The 19,857-nt window shown below is 45.4% G+C and overlaps 1 protein-coding gene across 1 annotated transcript in view; it reads left to right on the top strand.

Moving 5' to 3' along the window:
- Nucleotides 1-10,841: 10,841 nt before the first annotated feature.
- Nucleotides 10,842-19,857, top strand: part of T265_04913 (hypothetical protein) — a gene marked incomplete at both ends in the record, with an annotated part of 46,730 nt that continues 37,714 nt past the window's right edge. Inside the window, 2 exons of the mRNA XM_009169773.1 lie at nt 10,842-10,933; nt 11,957-12,160. Of these exons, the coding sequence (XP_009168037.1) occupies nt 11,966-12,160 (195 nt within the window). The remainder of the gene's footprint in view (nt 10,934-11,956; nt 12,161-19,857) is intronic.

Here is a 19,857-nt window from a genome sequence, read left to right as displayed (position 1 = left end):
TTCAAAGCCCGTGGACACGCACACTGATCAAGTGGCAGTTGATTGAGTGTGCCTTTCCCGGGAGAAGTTGCGTGATCGTCTTATTAGTTAAGTAAAATAGAACCCAAATGGCACCTAAGAGCGTAACACAAAGAAATGGTGCAGCATCAGTAGCTATCCAGATGGTCTCGCTTTTTAATTTTCCGCTTCGTTCTATTGGCATAAGAGCTCGAACTTCTCTCTGTGTCAGCATATATTTGCCAGCACCGGGATCTTGACGCTTAGGTTTTATACAGCATCCACCGTAAAACGCTCTATTATTTCACATCACCCAAACACCTGGGTAGGTGGGGCTTTGGAAAGCTGATCGCGGACAGCCATCAAAACTTCACGCATAAGCTGTTTCCACTAAAATTTCCACGGCATCTATGCAAATGCATCTCACCCCGCCATTTTTGAAGCATGGTGAATATTGCACTCGTTCCATCTAGCCTTCATTCGGCAAATGCGATGCCTTCCGAAGCCACGACGCGAAGAGAAAATGACGATCAAACAGAGCATTAACCAGAATATATGCTCAACAAAGAAAGTCGCATTTATTTTTTCACATCTGTTTTTTTAAAATCACATTGCCTTCAAAATCGCGTGCCCATGACCATGGTTCAGAAGGTTGTAAGCCCATCTTCAGAAAAGACTTCTCAAGAAAAATCTGTTTCATTCCATTCATTACTCGTGATCCCTAAGAAGAACTCAGATGATCACATAATGAATAAACGCATGGTATCCGTGCATGCACTAGGCAAAAGGTAGCAGCCTTCGGTTGCGCTAAAAAAAGCTCCATTTACATAAGGTGGGCTTAAAAAAGCCAGGTGAAAGAGGCAAAAGCAGGTGGAGTCAGTAAAATGGACGCATTTTATGATGATAAGCAATTAAGTAACCAATGACTGCCCCGTCCGACTTGGAGCGGGAAGACGCAGAGGCAATCATTCATCCAATTCTAAGTATCTTGCTCGCCATCCGATTGTGACCGTTCTTCTGTGCTATCGACTGTCATTTACAGGGTATATGAGCGCATGTGGTGCCTTGTTCAAATACGGAAGGATATGGCCTAAAATTTCGACGCCTGTTTACTGCCGATGTTGTGTATAAACATCGCTAAGGGTCTCGGTCCGTTGTGTCAAATATGTACCCGATGGTTCGATTCGATCGTGGCGAATGATACGACTTTTTGTTGGCCAGAATTCGCACATGCGGTCACGTGGTATTATTAGAATCGTATGCGCTGAATCAATGTACTTTCCACCGCGTTGCTGCGGACGACATTATGAAAGGCGTCGTAGAGTATGATAGGAAACGCGCGAATAACTGTTCCTGGTATGTCATATTGAAGCGATCCATCTGTGGAACGTATACAAATGCGTTACCACCTCTTGATTCAAAGTGATACCATTGACGCAGACTGCTTATCTTACATAGTTATCTAACAGCTCGAGGTTCTTGCCTGGTTCACTGTGAGACTCACTGGCTGCCCTTAGGTTACGTAGCTCCTGATATGCGTCTGTAATACCAATCCAGGCGACAGCTTCTCGGTACTGACTTCAAACGCATATTGGCTGGCACCATTTGTCGGTAACGCTGATGCCTGTAACTGTTACTGTAACTGTTACTGATTTGGAGGTGGTGTCGTGATTATGCCAAGGCCAATGTGACCGATGGACTGAATTCATTTGCATTTCATTGCCAATTCCGTGCCATTCCAGTTTATTGGCGTCCAACGATTTACAATCATTTCCCGAAACGTTTGCGTCCACGCATAATCGTATGAATGAGCATATGTTTTCAAACTTTTCCGCTGTGCCTACTCCAGATAAAGTTTTCTGAGGCGTTGGAATCCGTTCTTCGGAATCCAGCTCTCTTAACAAATGAATCGGCAGACGGAAATTGATATAAGGCAGCGGGCCCTCTTAAGATTGTTCGTCCACCAAATTAGTGCCATCGGTAATGAAATTAACGCAATAACTTGGCCACTGAAATATTTACAACGTTGCTCCTCCTTACGTTAGCTATATTTCCTGGTGGTTTGACGTGCAATATTTTGTTAACCTCTGTCTCTTAATAGGTATCTGCTGACCTTGTAGTATCGTTCACCTAAATGAATTACTATTGCCAGGGAAGAAAATTCTGATAAATCTAAAATCTACAACATCGAAATCACGGTAGATCCCCTGGGAACCACCCTTTGTTCTTCAGCTACCATATTCTTTATTGATTTGCCTCGGGACGATGATCCCATCAATCGGTTCAACCTCTCCCGAAGAACCTTTGTCAATGAAACAAAAGGTAAGCACTCCTGATGGGTAAACGCACTCCTTCCGTCCATTCAGGTATTCCTGAACAAGCGCAATGGAAAGGGCGGTGTCTGTGGACTTGTTTAGTTGTCTCGCGACGCTTGTCTATTACGTTTTCTAATTAAACGATATATGCACTGCTGTCGTTGTGTCATAGGCAACCTTTCTGGCCGCAAACGTTTCAGGCACTGCTGCTTCAGAAAGGGCAAGCAGCATCTTTCTTCTTGGACACAGCGACTCGAAAAAGGAACTGGTTTCTCTTAAGTCGAGCGCCGTCCCGGGATTTTCAAGACGGATGGAAACTCGACACTTAATCACCGTTTCCTTCATTTGCTAGGATTGATCTCTTGGCTGCTTATTGCTAATCCTCTACACTGACCTAATCAAACTGACTGCACGCCGATAGGAGTTCACCAGTTTCATCTCATTTATGGTAATGCCACTGGCATCTACAGAACAAGGAGATGATGAAGCTGTCTGTGATATTTACTTCCCTATTCCAAAAACCTGTCTCACTTCGGCTATAGACTGCTCCGTGTACATCTACAATATAAACAGCCCTCCACTTTGGCTTCACTCGACGATAAGCCGGTCCCATCATTTACACCAAATGGAGCTGCAGAGAAGAGATAGCCCATCAGGGGCGGTGATTGACAGCAGCTTCTGGAGGTTCCATGGTAATCGTATCTACTATCTCATGGCAAAACTATCCACGTAAATCACTCCATAAAGAATGATCGCTGCATCACCCGGAAACTGTCATATCGATACCAAAAATCGGCCGAACTATCCCGGTATCTGGACGGCTGAGGGCCGCCGTTCCTGTGATGCCTTCATACCAACAAAAATTGTCAGAGTGGGCGGTTGCCTTCCCATCTATTGATCAACGAAACTTAGACAATGCCCATCTATCCCTTCACCGAGCGTTGTTAAATTTTGCACCGCCGGCTCGGGTTTGATTAAAGTTTATCTGAAAATGTTCATTGCTCTGTAGCTTCTCATATTTTTAGGGGCTATCTCGCCTGAATATGCCATTCTTAAAACCCGCATCCTCGTGAACGTCTTTTATATTTCTATGGACGTTCTTAAACCCGGCCACTCATTAGGCCTTTTGCCGACTACAATAAAACTTACCTGCAATATCGTTTCTCAGAGTTCCTCCCTGGGGTTTTCTACAAGCTGTGAACCGTACCACTTCGCTCCGGCAGCTTATACTCATGAAATAACCTTATAGGGCATACCATGCCAGTCATCAGGGTTCATAATATCAACAAGCAACAGGCTCCGTGCAACGCGGCTTTAGGAACAACAATTTAAGTTTGCCTGAGCGTATCCGCTACATGCATGTCTTTTTTCACGCACTGTTATAGGGCGTTTCGTACGGAATCACTGTTGTCGGTCACACACTGCTCGCCCTACGTGCTGGTATTCGGTCCTCTTATCTCTTTCGCTCCGGTCTCAATTCGAAACTTGGGGACATGTAAGACCCAAGTAGCGTCGTCAGATATTGTGGAGGCAGGAAGAGACTTGTCCAACCTCCATAAGGCCCGCAAGGTATAGGGATTCTTATTCCCCGTTAATCCTCAAAACGAGGGACGAATATAACCTCGCAGTTATCCGGGTTGCGGTTAGACACAAACCCCGCTATTACCCAGACTACCCTTATCCTCAGACTCGGTTAGTTTTTTAAGGGCTCATCCGTTTCGCTACACATAGTCTCCATGACACTGGCCGGTACGACTTCCTGCTTACGAACACGTATATTGACCCTACCTGACAGTAACCAGAGTGCATATGGAGTGACGTGAAGAAGATAGGTAAAATTTCAGAGATGAGCTGTTCCGGCGCAAACGCCACCCCATCTATGGTACATCTGTGGTCACTGAGGTTTTCAGCGAGAATGGGGCGCATTCACGAATGCCAGTGCCTCTCCAGTTACGCATCCACTAACCACGGGGCTGTAGCTTGTCTCCGGTTGGTTATAATCTGTTCATTCGTCATTGTCCAAATCCATTTTAATGGTGTTGGAGGTCCCCGTGAGTTCAAGGGATTTCTGATTCCACATTCGATGGCCCATGGCACGGTACGCAGTAAAGTGATATTGGCACAGGGAGTAAAGCAATGCTGTTTCTTTTTAAATACGTCCAGGTGTGAATCACCGGCGAATGACACGCCGCTGTGAAATCTAACTGTGGAGTTGACCGGGTTCGAGAAAGAAAAGTGGGTTAATGAGCCCAGGTATCCTTGATTACTTTTACGGGGCGGATGGCTAACGCAAGTCAGGGACGAAATTTTGGTGAACTGACAGGCCCCATCGAGAATTACGCGCATGAACTATCTGGATAGCTGACGTGTGTGTGAATTCAGCACGTAGGCCCAGGTCCATATCAGATGTACGCATGCGAACTACGCCCGAGTTACTGCCAGGTCATCCAAGTCAAACCAGAGAAAGTCGGGATGTTGGTGTCAGGTTTGAACCACGGACTTTCCGGTCAGTAAGTAAGCGCCTTAACCACTGATAAAATCGGGCCGATCAGTTAATACGTAAAATTTTGGGTCGCTATTGGAAGTCGTTTACGGAGGGTTCTGGAGAACGTCGCGAAATTCACTGGAACCGGTATAGGGTGCTGAAGCGGGTTTCGAAATTCGTCGGACGATAGGATTACGAGTCTTGAGGATGTCAGTCCGTGCTACGCAGCACTGGGGGCTTGAGGCCTTGTGGGCCTGTGGCTTGGTGGCCTGGCAGCATGGATGGAGTCACCAGGCGCTCTCGGTAGAGCTTCATCGGGAAGGACTCCCGGCGAGCTTAACGTGGTGCTCTACACGACATATGTACGGTTTATGCATGCAAATGATCCTTGCGTACACTCCATAACAGATTCCACAGTGTTGCGCATGTACAATAGCATGTACGCAGCCTTCAGCTACCGAGGAAAGCACAACACTGCAACCCGGATTCGGCGATTCGCTGAATGGAACTGATTCAAACCGGTAGACTGGCGGCCAAAACGCGTGACAAAAATGCTCGTCAGATGCTCGTACGAGAAAACCGTTTAAAGGCTATAAACGGTAACGGATTCCGACCATTGAGTGTATCGATTCGCGCACATCAGCATCTTAGTAAAGCCCCATAACTACGGTGGAAGGGAAAGCCTCGACTGACCTATTGATGTAGCAAAGTCAGATGAGAATATGCCGTAGATTTTCGCTTGGTATTGGCGGAGAGCTCCCTGAGGGACAATATATTGTAAGGACACTTTCGCTCCATGGATATTGCCGTAGTACCCGATGGTCCACAGTTTCAAGGGCAGCTTTCATATTAAGGAGAACCACCACTGGAAATCGCGTCCGCTTGACCCAAACCTGTTTTCGGATGAAAATGTTACTGACGAATTCTCTTGCAGGATGGAACCAAGCAAGATCTTTACGGCTCTGTCTTTCCATATGCGAGGTAAGACTTAGAAGGATAAGACTGGAGGGCATCTTTGATTCCGTAGCTGCCGATATAATTCTACGGCAGTATTCACATGGGTTTCGCTTATTTTTTGGAGGCAGGATCTACATTTCTTTCGCTAGTAAATGCTATATCCATGGCCTGCTTTGCAGGTACCCAGCCGAACTGTCTTTTGAAGTGTATGTCCGTGCAGATTACGAGGCGGCCTTGTCGCCCGCCTGCTGGTGAATGTGACGCGACATTTGTCATTGTTTCCTATCATCGTCCGGGAGCTGTGAAATTCACCTTTCTTCACGAATTATTTCAGGCGGAATCCCGCACCAAAACCGCTTTATAGCTAGCAGTAAGGAACTGTTATGGTCAAGAAGTCTATCCAGCACGCGGCTGACCAGAATGCAGGGTGCCTGCTGGTTCAGCATCATGATTGGCTGAAAATGTGGGCCCAATAGCCAATCATGGTCAAGTATTCACCGAGTGCCGGTTGCCAATGCCTCATCCGGAAGGCGTCGGATCCTTCGGAGTGCTTTCGCCTCATACACTTCATATACGACGGGCTGTACATGCATTTTGAGCCGGTTTTTGGTGTTTGATACAAGTTGTACACCGCGTTTCCCTGGGTGTGTTGGCAATGGTGAATTGTGCCTCACATTGTATAAGCCATAATTTTAAAATTATGGCTTATACAATTGGTATGAATTCTGGATTTTTTATGTGCATGGGGGCCACCATGCTTTCCACGGGCTCCATTGGGCCGGTTGAGAAATCCTTTTGATCTACCACTATTACCACAACTGTCGGCCTTTTTGCAAAATACGAGGTGTTCAAAGTAGGATTTTAATGGAAAACATTACGTTATATTTGTGTGTGCACTGCAACAGTGTTTTCAAATTTTGCTCCAGTCACACTCCATATTTGCCTAAGGTTTAAGGCTTTTTATTACGTAGTCTCCGGCGTCTCACACGGATTCTACGTGAACGCGATGTCAACGATATGAACACAGATCAGTGACAGCTAAAGCGCTGTTCAGTGGCAATGTATAATTACTCAAACATAACTTATCGGGTCGATACGGTTAGTATGACACGACAATAGATTCTTCGTGCGGTTGTGGTAACAGCAGTAGCCCCGAAAGAGTGCTAAAGCTGAACGATTTTCATTTATTCATTTTTCGGACTTCAGGTGAGCGAAGTCCAATGGGAAGAGGAAAACGGTTCATACTTGGGGCAATCTGTTGACTTAAACCAACGTGTTAAGTTCTATTCGGGTAAACCCCAAACTCTATGATCCTGCATTGATTGGTGTGACTGGATTCGCGTTGTAACGCCGGATTCCCGGTCCGCGAATAATTCGATGCCGTACTCTTGTGACATCTTTCACTATCCCATGATCTGGCCTTCCCTGTCCCTAAGGTTCGTTGACCACTGCAGTGAAGCAAACTTTTCACGTACCGAAATCCTCCTTCCCAGGTATTGGTGCCGTAAATGCGCGGCAAAGTGACCAGGTGCTAACATTTCTTCCATGTGCAGCAGTTTCGCCTTTTCCTATTCAAATGCTTAGTGCAAGCGACCGCTTGCTCCAAATCGTCCTGGATCATTGGTGACAGTAAAGTATCGCTCACCGCCCCATTGGTGTTCACTATAAACAACCATTCGGTGTTGCGCTGGGGAGTTCTGTTGTCGGCGGTGTTTTTAGAGATAACTTCAGTGTATCAAGCACCTTTCCACAGTCGGGAGACCATTGAAATTCTTTGCGAGTCTCGGTGAGTACTGCGAGTGGACGCGCTATTTTGGAGAGGTGATGCACAACAAAGCGATAGTACCATGCCAACCCAAAAAATCTCACGCTTGATAGATAAAATCACTCTCTTACCGTGCTAATCTTGTTGGACCACATAAAACTGCTTGGTGATAACTTGACCAAGGTAGTAACCTCGCTTTTCGTGAAAAGTTGTTTGGGTTCAGCTAAAAATCTGTTTTCTCCAGGCTAGATAACATGGTCAGCAGACGTGATGTAGTCACAAGTGTGGAGCACTACCATCGTTATCACAGACACAAACCGATAATTGTAAATAATCCATCTGCCTTCCCTTTACAGTCCTTTAAATTTTCGAAGAAACAAATCAAGTCCTCTGGACTTACATGACAGTACTGTTGCCTTCATTCATCGAATGGTGTTCGAAGATGCTTATTCGACATTACCAGCCTCATCATTCGAGAGACTGCTCCCATTCCTGCCGATTTTGAAACCGGGACCAAAAACCTCACCATACGATATTGCAGTCTACTGAGGAAGTTCCCGAACAGACCACACCCGGTTTGATCACCACACTAACATGCAACACCACCTGGAGTTTACCAAACTCTTCTTCCGGGAAGCGCCCGACCGTTGCTCGGCAACTATTTGTCACCGCTTCATCAGCAGGGAGAAGTGTTGTCAAAGTTCGCTACCTCTTCAAAGCAACTTACAATGGTGTCCCTATATTTCCTAACCTCCCACCTGAAATTTTGAGGTCGAAGCTCTCATTACATGAGGCCACAGTAAGCCCACCGACTACAGTGGCTTCAAACTCACTATCCAGATGTCAAACTTCAGCATCTTTCCGCCCGCTTTGGCTCTGGGAATCGGCCACTTAAGCGCACACCAAAAGAACGCCCCCGTCGTCAAACCCAAGCCACGTAGTCCCGAAGGTACCAATTGGTCCCCAATGCCGAGTACTATCTCTTCCCAACTTGCCCATTATACCGCCCGAGTATCTCGCGCAACATATCGATTAACCCAACTTGAACGAATCTGACGAAGCGGCCAACTGGATTTCTGAATTTAATCTATACAAACTATGCCACGATGTACACTGCGCTGCATGACTTAAGTAGTAGTGGTATTCAGTTGTAGCATCCTTCCGGTGCCTAGCTGCCATGCCACCTGAAGGAAGCACGAGGGCTGGGATACTACCAGGTCTCCCAAGCCTAGACAGGGGAAGTCGAGTGGCGGAGGTCGGATTTGAACCACGGACCTTCTGATCAGTAAATTCGAGCTGCATGACTTAGTATCACTACTGTCAACCCACCTGCTATCATTTGCTGAGTCCTGCCCTACCCCACATATATTGGATCAAGGAATTGTCCCTCCAGGTTATATCGCGCATCATTTTGACCTGCGTGGTATGTGTCCCCGCTTAGGATTCCGCAACCGAAACCAAAGTGCCCATGTCGTTACTCCACTGTTATCTATTGATATATTATAATGATCTCACTGCAGTCGGATCAGTGGTACTTAAGAAATCCAACAGACAATTGTTAATTAATGTATTCTGCCGACTGCCAGAATCAAATAGTCGGAGCTGTCCAAACCTCCAACTGCAAATAACGGAGATAATTAGGATCCGGAGGAGGTACAGATGATCTCTTCACAGCGGCGAGTCAACTGTAACCCTTGAGAGATTACAAGATTACACTAAAGAGGATAAATATGTGAGAAACTCACCTAAATATATCACATATTCATGGCCACATCGAACTAGGTCGCCACCAGCATTGCCACTTGTGATAAGCTAAGCTTGGTTGCTTTGTGCGCGGAAAACGTCTTGTCATTCCACAGTGTGCTCATATTAGGTATCCCGAGACCGTTCGAATTATAGCGCGAGTACGGCCGGTGGCCTGAAGTAACTTTGTGTGAAAACTGCTGGTCCTGACTGGTATGCATACCGGCATCCGAACAGAAGCACGAGGTTTCTTCATGTGCTCATTCAACCCATTGGATATCCAATGCAACCGTGAGAAAAGTTTGAAATTGATATTCCGGATTCATTTGCAAAAGCGCCACTACGAAAAAAGTACACGTTGATTGCAATGTGCTCCTACAATAAGTGGCTTCTGGTGTAATTCGCACAACAACAGTAATTACATGTCGTGGATATCTGTTTGCGGGATGTGGTTTGCTAGAGGGGACCGTTTCCAATAAGAATCCTCAATTTCAAAGCAGTGGGTTCCTTCAGGTCTTGGACAGCAGCGGCATCATACATCCTAATAGTGCCGTACAATGCGACTGCTGATTGTAAGACTGAAAGACCAAGTCCCACTTCAAGGATTCTATATAAGCAATCCAAATCTCAGATGAGGCTTGGGAGAATTTGTCAATTCCAACCTTGGCAACTTACTGAATCACATCACACTGCAACAACCGAAACAACAACTTCGAATGTGATTCGGTGGGGCCTTCACAACCACATGAAGTGCCGATCCAGGAGAAAGTAAGCGAATACAAACATACCAAGCACAATATGAACTGGAATATTTACACCAGCTAAGCTAGTTCGTTTACATATTTCTCATAATATCACAGTAAGGCCATCCGTCGATCATCTACTGTGCGCATTTCTGAAGTTAGACTATTTGCAAACGTTCCTCGGCCTTATTAGTGCACTGTGAGGATTGCCGTGGTACATTTCAGGTGTATGTGCACTAATAGAGGTTTTTAGTGTGGTTGCGACACGTATAAAAATAAATACAACGCGAAAATGGAAGCGAGTAAAAAAAGAACTTATCGGATGTGGGAGTCCCTTGGTGAAAGTCCGGACGGTGGGAACGTGTTTCCTCTGCAGTTTGGCTGCTACACGTATTCCATAGTTGTCCGTGGACTGGGGGTGTTTGACTGACTCCTTGCTCCCTGCGCGTGCGCGCGAGTCTGTGTGCTGACTGCGTTCGGTTTCCCTATATGTGGGTCCGTTTGCGCGTACGTGGGCGCGTCAGCACGTGAGTGGTTGGTACGCTCACTAGACGGTGCAGACAATCGACGTCTGATGAGCCACCTTAATGTGACTTGGTTGTGGGCATGAAAAAGTGACAAGTCCCGTGATCCAGTGAGCGACTGTGGGCTGAACAGTCAAGTCTTTGAGTGACTGGGTCGCTATAGCCTAACGGAATAAGGTGTTTCTAAGCTCACACCATTCATGACACATATCTCGAGACGTCTTGTGCTAATTGCAACTGTATATAGTACATTGTATTTGAAGGGTGTTCTCTGTACTCCTGTGAAGCATCCGAAGGAGGTGTGGTGATGCTGTGTTCTCCATTTGCCTATTTCATATCTCCACAGCCTGAACTGATTCATATTCGATCCACATGCGTCGCTCGTGCCCATATTGCGCAAACAGGTATGTGTTGTGAATAGACTGACCCAACACGTTCATTGCCTCTACTCAATTCCTTGTCCCGCTCGCTGTTCACCGTGTTAGTGTGTTTTCCGTTTTTTCTTTGACCCTCCAAGGAATCCTCTGTTCTCACTGTTTTGAGTTCTTTTTGCGCGAGATAAGAGTGTTCACGTAGGATCTAAATATTGGTTGAAATCCGGGAACACTGTTCTTCTGATATACTTTAAACAAGTCGAAACCGGTGTCGGACTCTGAATAAATTTTTATCACTCTTACCATGATACCTACATACCACTTCCACACTAGGGGATTGCTTCATGTCGTATTCTCTTGTAACGATTTCATATTCCTCTTCGTCCCCCCGTTCATTGGCAAAAGTGACATGTAGGTTGCGTCAAACGTCGATTGTTCGTCGATGTGGTTCTACACCAGGTCACCACATAAACATTTCTTTGCTTAACGCCAGTCTGTCCCATTGAATCAAATATGGATATTTCGGATATATTGATGTGAGCACCTCATTTGTCCGAGCAACCATTGGCTCGCAAGAACCTTGGTGCTAGAAAGTCCAATACTCGGTTGAGGAGAACAGAATTCCAACATAACAACTGCTATGGATGAAAGAGATTTGGAATACACGGATTTTACGGCTGCTTTGCTGTTACGGTAACTAATACCAACCCCGACAATCGAGGTGATCGTGTTACCACTACTTTATCAGCGCTTACTGTATGCAGTTGAATTACCAGGTCGTAGCACGCGAATGATTTTATACCTTAGCGATTTTTTGGTTTGCTCAACGGTTTAAATGACAACCCACTGACTGTACTGCTTGTGTCGATCGAGTGACGTGTCTGTCTCAGGACTCCTGTCAGATCGTCCGAGAAATTCTGAACTCCTGCTGAACAATTTCCGATTAGCTCTAAGTGGTTTCGGTATCTGCGTAATTTATCTTCTTATTGTTATACATTTCTGTCCGTTTCGTGTCTATTCTTTTTGTACTTTGGCGAGTTGTTTACTTTTTAGAGTTCTACGATGCTTCGTTCTCGTGCATTAACAACAGCGTTGAATAAACTAAGTACTGGTGGGATTCGAAGTGCGATGTTATTCAATCCTGAAGGGGTATTACTGGCGTTCAGCAGCCTTACTGACGAGAGTGAGCGGTCCAAAGCAGCGATTGCTGCTAATATTTGGAATATTTACCAACACCATTTAGAGACCAGTGAAGCGGTGAGTCCACATTGCTTTGTTTAGATACTGGTGTTGATACAAAGGACGATTTTTGTGTCACCGTTTCTACCTGGCCTGTCTGTAACAGGTCTTATTGACGCTTGTCTTTATCTTCGATCGAGATTTCAAAATAAGATTATCGTGCCATTTGAACGCCATGAACCCCTCCACGGAACCGACGCGGTACAAAGCACAACCTTCCCAAAGAATTAGTGGTTTGCACCCCAGGTAGGGCTCAGGCTAGACAGATACAGTACTAGGTAATCCTACTTTTGGACATGACACCCACTGTTCATCGTTATTGTGCCCAGTATCCAACACAAACGAGCTTTACGTACTGCAGTCGGATTCTTCAGCAGTATTCATTCAGTAGTGGAACAAAGGTAAAAGCTGCATCAAGAGGTATCTAACAACCTCGGAGGCTCTGGAGAGTTAGACGAACCGACAAAAAATGCTTAACTTTACAACCTGTCCTTTCCTTTTCACAGTTCCTTGGGGCCTGGGTTATTTTACGTGTTCAACCATTCACTGAAAACTGCGTGCCCCAGACCTAGTGCCTATCTTGATAATCTAAAATATATGGAATTAGCGTGGGTTCCGCCATCCGGCGCCCTGCCAGATGCAAGTCAGTTTTGCTTCACCGCGCCTACCTTCACTAGCTATCGGTGTCACAGTTATCATTTTCCCGCCCGATATGTACAGAAAATTTCTTGTACCTATCGTTTCTCATTACTGAACGCTGTCTTAAAGCTTTTAAAACAGGAAGATTCAGTATTATTCTTGTGGCTACATGTATATTTGGGAAGCTCTATACAAAAGGGAACATTTGATTTCCTCGTTGACTAGCTGACAGCTATTATTCCATCTCAAAGTTTTTCGAAAGTTTTCGAATTGTTATCGCTCTGTGTGCTGTTTTGTCCACGAGCGCTCTTTCCACTTATCCTCACACAAAGAGAAGGGCTGAGTTTCTAGGGAGGAAGGGAAGTCCAACTTTGAAAAAGTTGGACTTAGCAGATTGTTAGCATTGAGTGGCGTCAGACGGAGAAACGGTATAGCTTTGAATCACAACAGTGTCGCTCTCATTATCCTAGTTCTACTAAGTTAAGTCAACTGGGCTATAATCACCTCGTGTCAACAAGGTATATAACATTGTTGTCATCAGTATCATTATATATATATATATACACACTATACATCACAACTCCACTTATATCTGTGCATGTAAATCGTTCCAGCAAAACTAACTGTTACACCCAAAGGACGCTGTTTGGTATGTTTTCCGAGCTAACTAGCTAATACTGAATCTAGTAGTTCCCCAGAAATGTTCACAATATCAATTACGCTGCATGATTTGGCGTTTTAGTAGTACGCGTTCTAATTTACTCGCCGTTCAGCTACCCATGCGTTTTGTAGTCTGATTTTTCTCTGATCCATCGTCCTGCCACTTGCGTTTATAGCTCAATCACGGGTGAACTCTAGGTCAACACACCAAAGCTCGTGAATTTGTTTATTCAGATACAGGTTCAGTTTACTCTTACCATTGACTCGTGTGATTTTGGCTTGATTCGACAAATTCAAACGAGTGAACTTGAAAGCCCATCCTAATGGGAATGGCATTCAGAAGGAGGCTGGTATAGTCAAAATATCAAATTCTTCAGCTATGTCCCCCTTCCGCTGCGTAGCTNATCAAATTCTCAGCTATGTCCCCCTTCCGCTGCGTAGCTCCAACGCACTCCGAAGGGGCCGCGAGGGCTAAAGCAATATCAGGCTCTTAGATCCTGCCCTTTTTGCCGTAAGTGCACATAGGTAGTCAATCGGTGATACGTACTAAACGTTGGCTTGGTGTTAGTGTGTGGTTTGGTTCACGCTATATGCCTTGAGTGTTTGCTTCACTGTGAATTTACTTCACTGTCCACTGTTAATCCAAATATTGATCACATCCAGCGTTGCCTCTCTTCGGTTCTCAACTAGACTCTATAAAAGTTGGGATAATTAACACTTACCACCACTTAACGCTAGTGAATTACTGTAGGTGATGGCTTTGATGACTTTAATCACGTAGCTACTATCGCATAACTACTGCCTCATCGTTCATGATGTTTTGGGACGTATACAGCTCTTATATATCAATTTCCTCACTTACTAAGTCCTGGTAAGCCATCGTGCCGGTTTGGCTTGGCTACGCCGGTCGATGCGACAAACTTGTCGTTAAGTGGTTTATAACAGAGTTAAAGTGCAGTGAACTGCGCAGTGCGGTCGAAATTTATAACTCCTAACCGATTTCCCTAGCTGGTCAACAAAGCCAGCCAGGGTTTCTACTTATCCGAGCGCGGTACCTTTTGTCACTCGGGCACTAAGCGGTACGGTGATGCCGATGGCTCTAGTTCGCTTAGCACCGCCATATATTTTTAAGTTACAATTATGATGCATTTTTGAAAAAGTCTGTCGTGAATAGACTTGACCTTATCGTGGTGCAACGGTTTGCGTATCGCAGCTACCCATTGAACTATGCTTGCGACACCCACTGTGTCTCGTATTCGAAAAATAAGTACTTTCTTCAGACACCCTGTGCACTACGTTGCTTCACGAGGCCCTATTGAATTCTTTGGAGGATCATAATCGTCAGCACCGTTGTTGTTAGTTCGCAAGAAAATCAGTTCTGTCCATATACAGACCATCCCCGGCCAAGGTCATCTTCTATGCTTTAGTTCACTTCACATTACGGCTTGTTTCCGATCTTAGACGAAGATACGGAAACCTGTTGATATTAGTCTGGGTTAACAGTTTGTCCTTACGTAGGTCGGGTTCGGACGACTCACTGTCATCATCAGAGAAAGCAACATCAGTGTTGACAGTAATGCTTCACTGTCGTACAACCACAAAGTTTATCTAATCATATTTGACGTTTGGAAAAAAGTGCATGAGGGGGGGACCTAGTAATAGCCTATCGCAATGTGCTTACACCTCGAATCGCTCAGTCAGAGATTCTGGAAATAAACGGACAACACGGACGCCACTGACATCGGTCAGCCGCCATCTTTTCTGGTCAGGCATAGGAGAGGTCAAGGTGACCCTATCCTGGGAAGTGTACTACACCAACAACACCCAAATCCTTCTTACCCTCTTTCTTACCCTTCTTCCAAGTTATACGTTGTCCACTTCGCGGTTTCCGCCATTCTGAAGGAGGCGCAGAGAACAACTCTAGTCTCGGTAGAGGGTATTTCGGCGTGCTTATCACATGGCCAAGCACCGCAGTTGATATGCTGAATATTTTCCCTGGTTGAAGTACCTGCCGCACAACCGAACATCCGTCTTCTTATTACCTCGTTACTAATTCGCTGATGCCACCGACACCAGCAGTGCATCTGAGGCATCAGTGGTTAAAAAACTGGAAACACCCAACATCATTTCTGCAGTGTCCCTGTTTCACAACCATACAACAATACAGCCCTTACTGTAGCCTGGCACTTGGGTTCCTGGCACCGGGTTGAATGCCTTTTCGATGCTACAAGTGACACAAATTAGCGAACGCCATTCTGGCTTTTGATATTCTTACACTGAGATTATCAGACACGCTTCCGTCAGAGCTAACACAGCCACCGAGGTATGCACAATTCTCTGCAACCTTCAGCGCTTCCCCCTGAATTGTAAGGTATCTGTCCAGAGACTGCATGTTTTATGGCATGGCTGCACTTTGAAGCTGCAAGGTGCTTGCCGAACGATGGTAGGAGGGTTATTATTTTGTTCGACAGAGCTTGTACTTCACCCTCGTTTTCATAGATGAAGACTACGTTTACGTGCTCAAGATGGACAAGATTCTCAGCAGAGACAGTCTGAACACCGGGGTTCTGAATACCTTCCGGCTTTTACCTCAATGATGAAGTTGAACAAGAATGGGGAGAGTGGACCTCCTTGTCGGATACCGTTTTTTTAGGAAAGCTTTTGGGGTGCTCACCATACACTCTCACACCTCCAGAAGTTCAAACTTATGAGGCAAGAAAGCAAGTTTGGATAACAGCACTGACCGATAGACAGAATCGAACGCACGCTTGAGGTCAAGAAATACCAAGATTGTGGGTCGCCTTTCCGTATGGTGTTGCTCTAACACCTGCCTGGATGTGAAGATTTAGTCAAAGCAGCCTCTACCCGATCGAAAGATGCTCACGGGTGCTGCCATTCAGTGACGCCAGAAGCCTTGTCACAACGGATGTCTAGCTGACACCTCTGTGGTTACTACTTTCACTGCGAGTACCGTTCTTGAAAATGGGCTCTATTATCGGCTCACCCCAGTTATCTGGAACGATCTGTTCCTCCCAGGTAGACACAAGTAAGCTAGACAGACACTGGTTGTGGAATTCACCGCCATCTTTGAACAGCGCAGATGTAAGTTCTTACGTTCAGGAGCGCGATGGCGGTTGATTAGGGAAGAGCACGGACCTCCAATCAACAAGTTCGCTCTTTAACCCTTGTGCTATCTCGAGTTCCCATCATGGTTTACAACTTATACATTTTTCAACCACTTGTTTCTGGTGATCTCTGTTTTGTCTTCGACAGGTTTTTTCATGCTTTGTTTCTTCTGTTCTTACAGGACACTGTTCAAGAAATAATGTTTGAATTCGCTGAGGGCCGCCTTATATTGTGTCGAGTGGCCCTGCTTTTGCTGTGTCTGCATGGAAGCAAGGACGTACCTTTGGGAATGTTACGAGCCAAAGCAATGACGCTTATTGAAAATCTTGAAAAGCCTCTTTTGGATTTGGCGGACTCCTGAACTGATTTCTCACCTGAATTCCTATTTTTTCCTTTCCTTGTACAGTCAGCAAATACTACAATTTTGCAGGGTACAGGTTTTTCCCTTCTTGTCTGGTATGTTGCCTATATAGATACAAATTTGCACAGCCCAAAGATGGAGACTTCAAATTTCCCAGTCCCAACGACTGACTTAAATCCTTGCTTACCTGGATCCCTTAATTTTTTCTGATATAGCCTACGTCAAATCTTACATGAAAGCCCTGTGAAAGAATTAAACCGCTGGCCTGGTGGCCCAACGAAAGCCTCTGAATATCTCCTCACCAACGAACTTCATCATATTGTTAGGTCTCAGGGTAGTTAACACCAGAAAGCAGAAGTGATCAATGCCTACAAGGCTGACCCGGTGAAAATCAAGGTCCCTTTCAAACCATTGTAATCCGGAAATTAGCTAGCTTCTCTCAGTGATTTGGAGTCATTATCCACCTGAGAGTTCAGCCAATTTCGCACGGTGAAGCAATAGTATCTGGTGTACCTTAAAAGCTTAATTTACTTTGTCTCATTTTCGACGTTTATAACGTCGTCATCCTTAACCGGAGCGGAGGATGTTTGCATTAATTTCTAACTAGAGGCTTTTTTCACTGCATTTGAAGTTCTCCATTCTGTCGCGTTCTCTTCCGACAGAAAACCCAATGACGCCTTCCAGGCCTTTTAGTGGTAAAGAAAGAGCTAAGCGAGACAGTTCATTCGATTAACATTCAACCTTCAGTAAGTTTCTGTCTGTATCTATGTTTCCTTGGTGCTTAGCTCGGATTACCTTGAGGTGATCAATCGCGCAACCGACTGTCCTATGTGTGGTGGACCTACGGATTCCCATTGGTGGCTATCACTTCACACAAATGGATAATGCATGGTCACAGTGGAAAGCCGTGCTAATACTTGTGAATCGTTGCATATAAGTTTTGACATGTTTCTCTAGTTTATGGCCTACAAAGCTCTTCTGCTGATGAAGGGACAATTTGTCTTCCGGAGGAAATCTCCACTGACCGACTGCGTGCTTTGAGCCAGCATGTGTATTCCAGAGTGATGGGCAGTCAAGAGCTGAGCCACATCATCGATGGCTGATGACTATCCGGTCATTGTAAATTGAAGTCTGTTCAGCAGCAGGGACGTCAAGTAGCACAGCTGCACCCATCGCGTTCAAACAACTCGTCAATAGATAGTTTCAAATACACATAGGTGAACATGACAAATGAGGAACGTTCAATATATGGACCGGTACCTGGTTTCAGGAACATAGTAGGTTGGACACTACAGACTTGGCTGTTTGTAGGTCTTCACATTAGTGAAGCTTCAGCTCGCGAACCAAGCTCTGTACCAACAATGGTGCGACCCGCTGTGGCGGCTGTGATGTTCGAAGTTCGTAGTCGATGTCACCTAGATACGGAGTGTGCCATAAGCGCAGTTATTTAGGCTTCAAAGTTGTAGCAAATGTCATTCGGCAAGGTATTTAGGCAGCATGCAAAGGCGGCTTCTTGGACGGACGGCTTGGGAATCCACACTCCAGGATGCACGACAGAGCGTTGGATGGACGATAGATGTGAGCAGTGGCGTGCGATTGGTCACTTTTTTAGGTACCCATCTCACCTGCCTACAGCTGGGGTCCATGGAATAAGACAGACAGTGTTAAGAGATAACAATGAAGAAAGGCGAGGAGTATCAACAGCCGCAAGTCGCCTATACGCTCTTTCGACGAAGGTGACAGGGCTGATCTCACGTGACGGCGGGTCCTCATCCGAACTATTTGGCTCGAAAGGCTGACCACTAGGTTACGGTGATTCGTGGAGGTCTACCCGAGTATTTCAACTTTCGATAAACATTTGCCCTACGTTCTCCAACTCTCAACATTGGGGATGAAGAGACTGTCTACGAGATCTCATTTTTGGCGACTCTGGTAGCAGCGATACTGTGGTCTTCCTCCAATATACCTCAGTGGCCTGCTGAGTTTCGCAAACCATCGCACAACGATGAGGTAGTCTCTTCGGGACAATACCGTGTTGTGTAAGTAATATTGAGGAAACACCCTGTGACCCTCAGCCAGGAAGTCACGAAGACAGCACATCACTCAATTTGCTAACAACTACTTTTCTTTCGTGCCTTTCATTAAATTTTCCAAGCGGGATTTGGTGCATAGGGACCAAAACCTTTATAGAAACTTATCCAAGGGGTATCCAATGCAATCTGACAATGTCAACTCACTGTGTTGTGCCAACTCGGGTACAGCCTTTTGGATCCTAGTAGTGCGTGAGCTGTGGAGAGTAGTTCGGTCGTTCGAACTTGCGGACATTTCGCATACAGCTGATACGATGTTCAGTTTTCATAACCGCAAAGCATGCCCCTCTCAATAACCTCGTGTGAGCACCATTTCAACGTTCCTGACGCCATGAATCACGATTGGCAAGTATTGCTCTCAAACTGACAATCGTCCTACTCACCTAATTGTGCAGCAACTTAGATAAGTAAATCAATCTGTATAGTCAAGTTTCTTTCTCTGAGGTTCTGACGACACGCAGTATAAATTTTTCGTTACAAGCGACGTGCTCATACCAACATAAGTTATGCTTTCTAGCATTTTATTCAGAGGTGCTTAAAACATGTTCGCCTTTGTATTCCGATAATGCTAGTTTATTCGGTTTTGCTCTACCTCAGTATCAATATCACCTCAATATCACACTCACACACAAAGAAGAAACTCCATTCATAAGTGAATTTCGGAGGCGGGCTATCTCTGTAAGGGCATCTTGGGCTTACTTGCGAGCGCTTCTCGCCCTCTTATAACGGAAGCACACCGTTTTAGCGCGAGATAAACACGCATGACTGACTTAAGTCTATCGTTATTTTTTTCGATTTTCATCAATTTATTGCTCTTTGTTGTGTTTTCTTTTAGGGTC

Source organism: Opisthorchis viverrini (genome assembly GCF_000715545.1).
Source record: "Opisthorchis viverrini unplaced genomic scaffold opera_v5_86, whole genome shotgun sequence".
NCBI lineage: Eukaryota > Metazoa > Platyhelminthes > Trematoda > Opisthorchiida > Opisthorchiidae > Opisthorchis > Opisthorchis viverrini.
The sequence above is the reverse complement of the archived record's forward strand: the minus strand, read 5'-3'. Positions and strand labels throughout refer to the sequence as shown.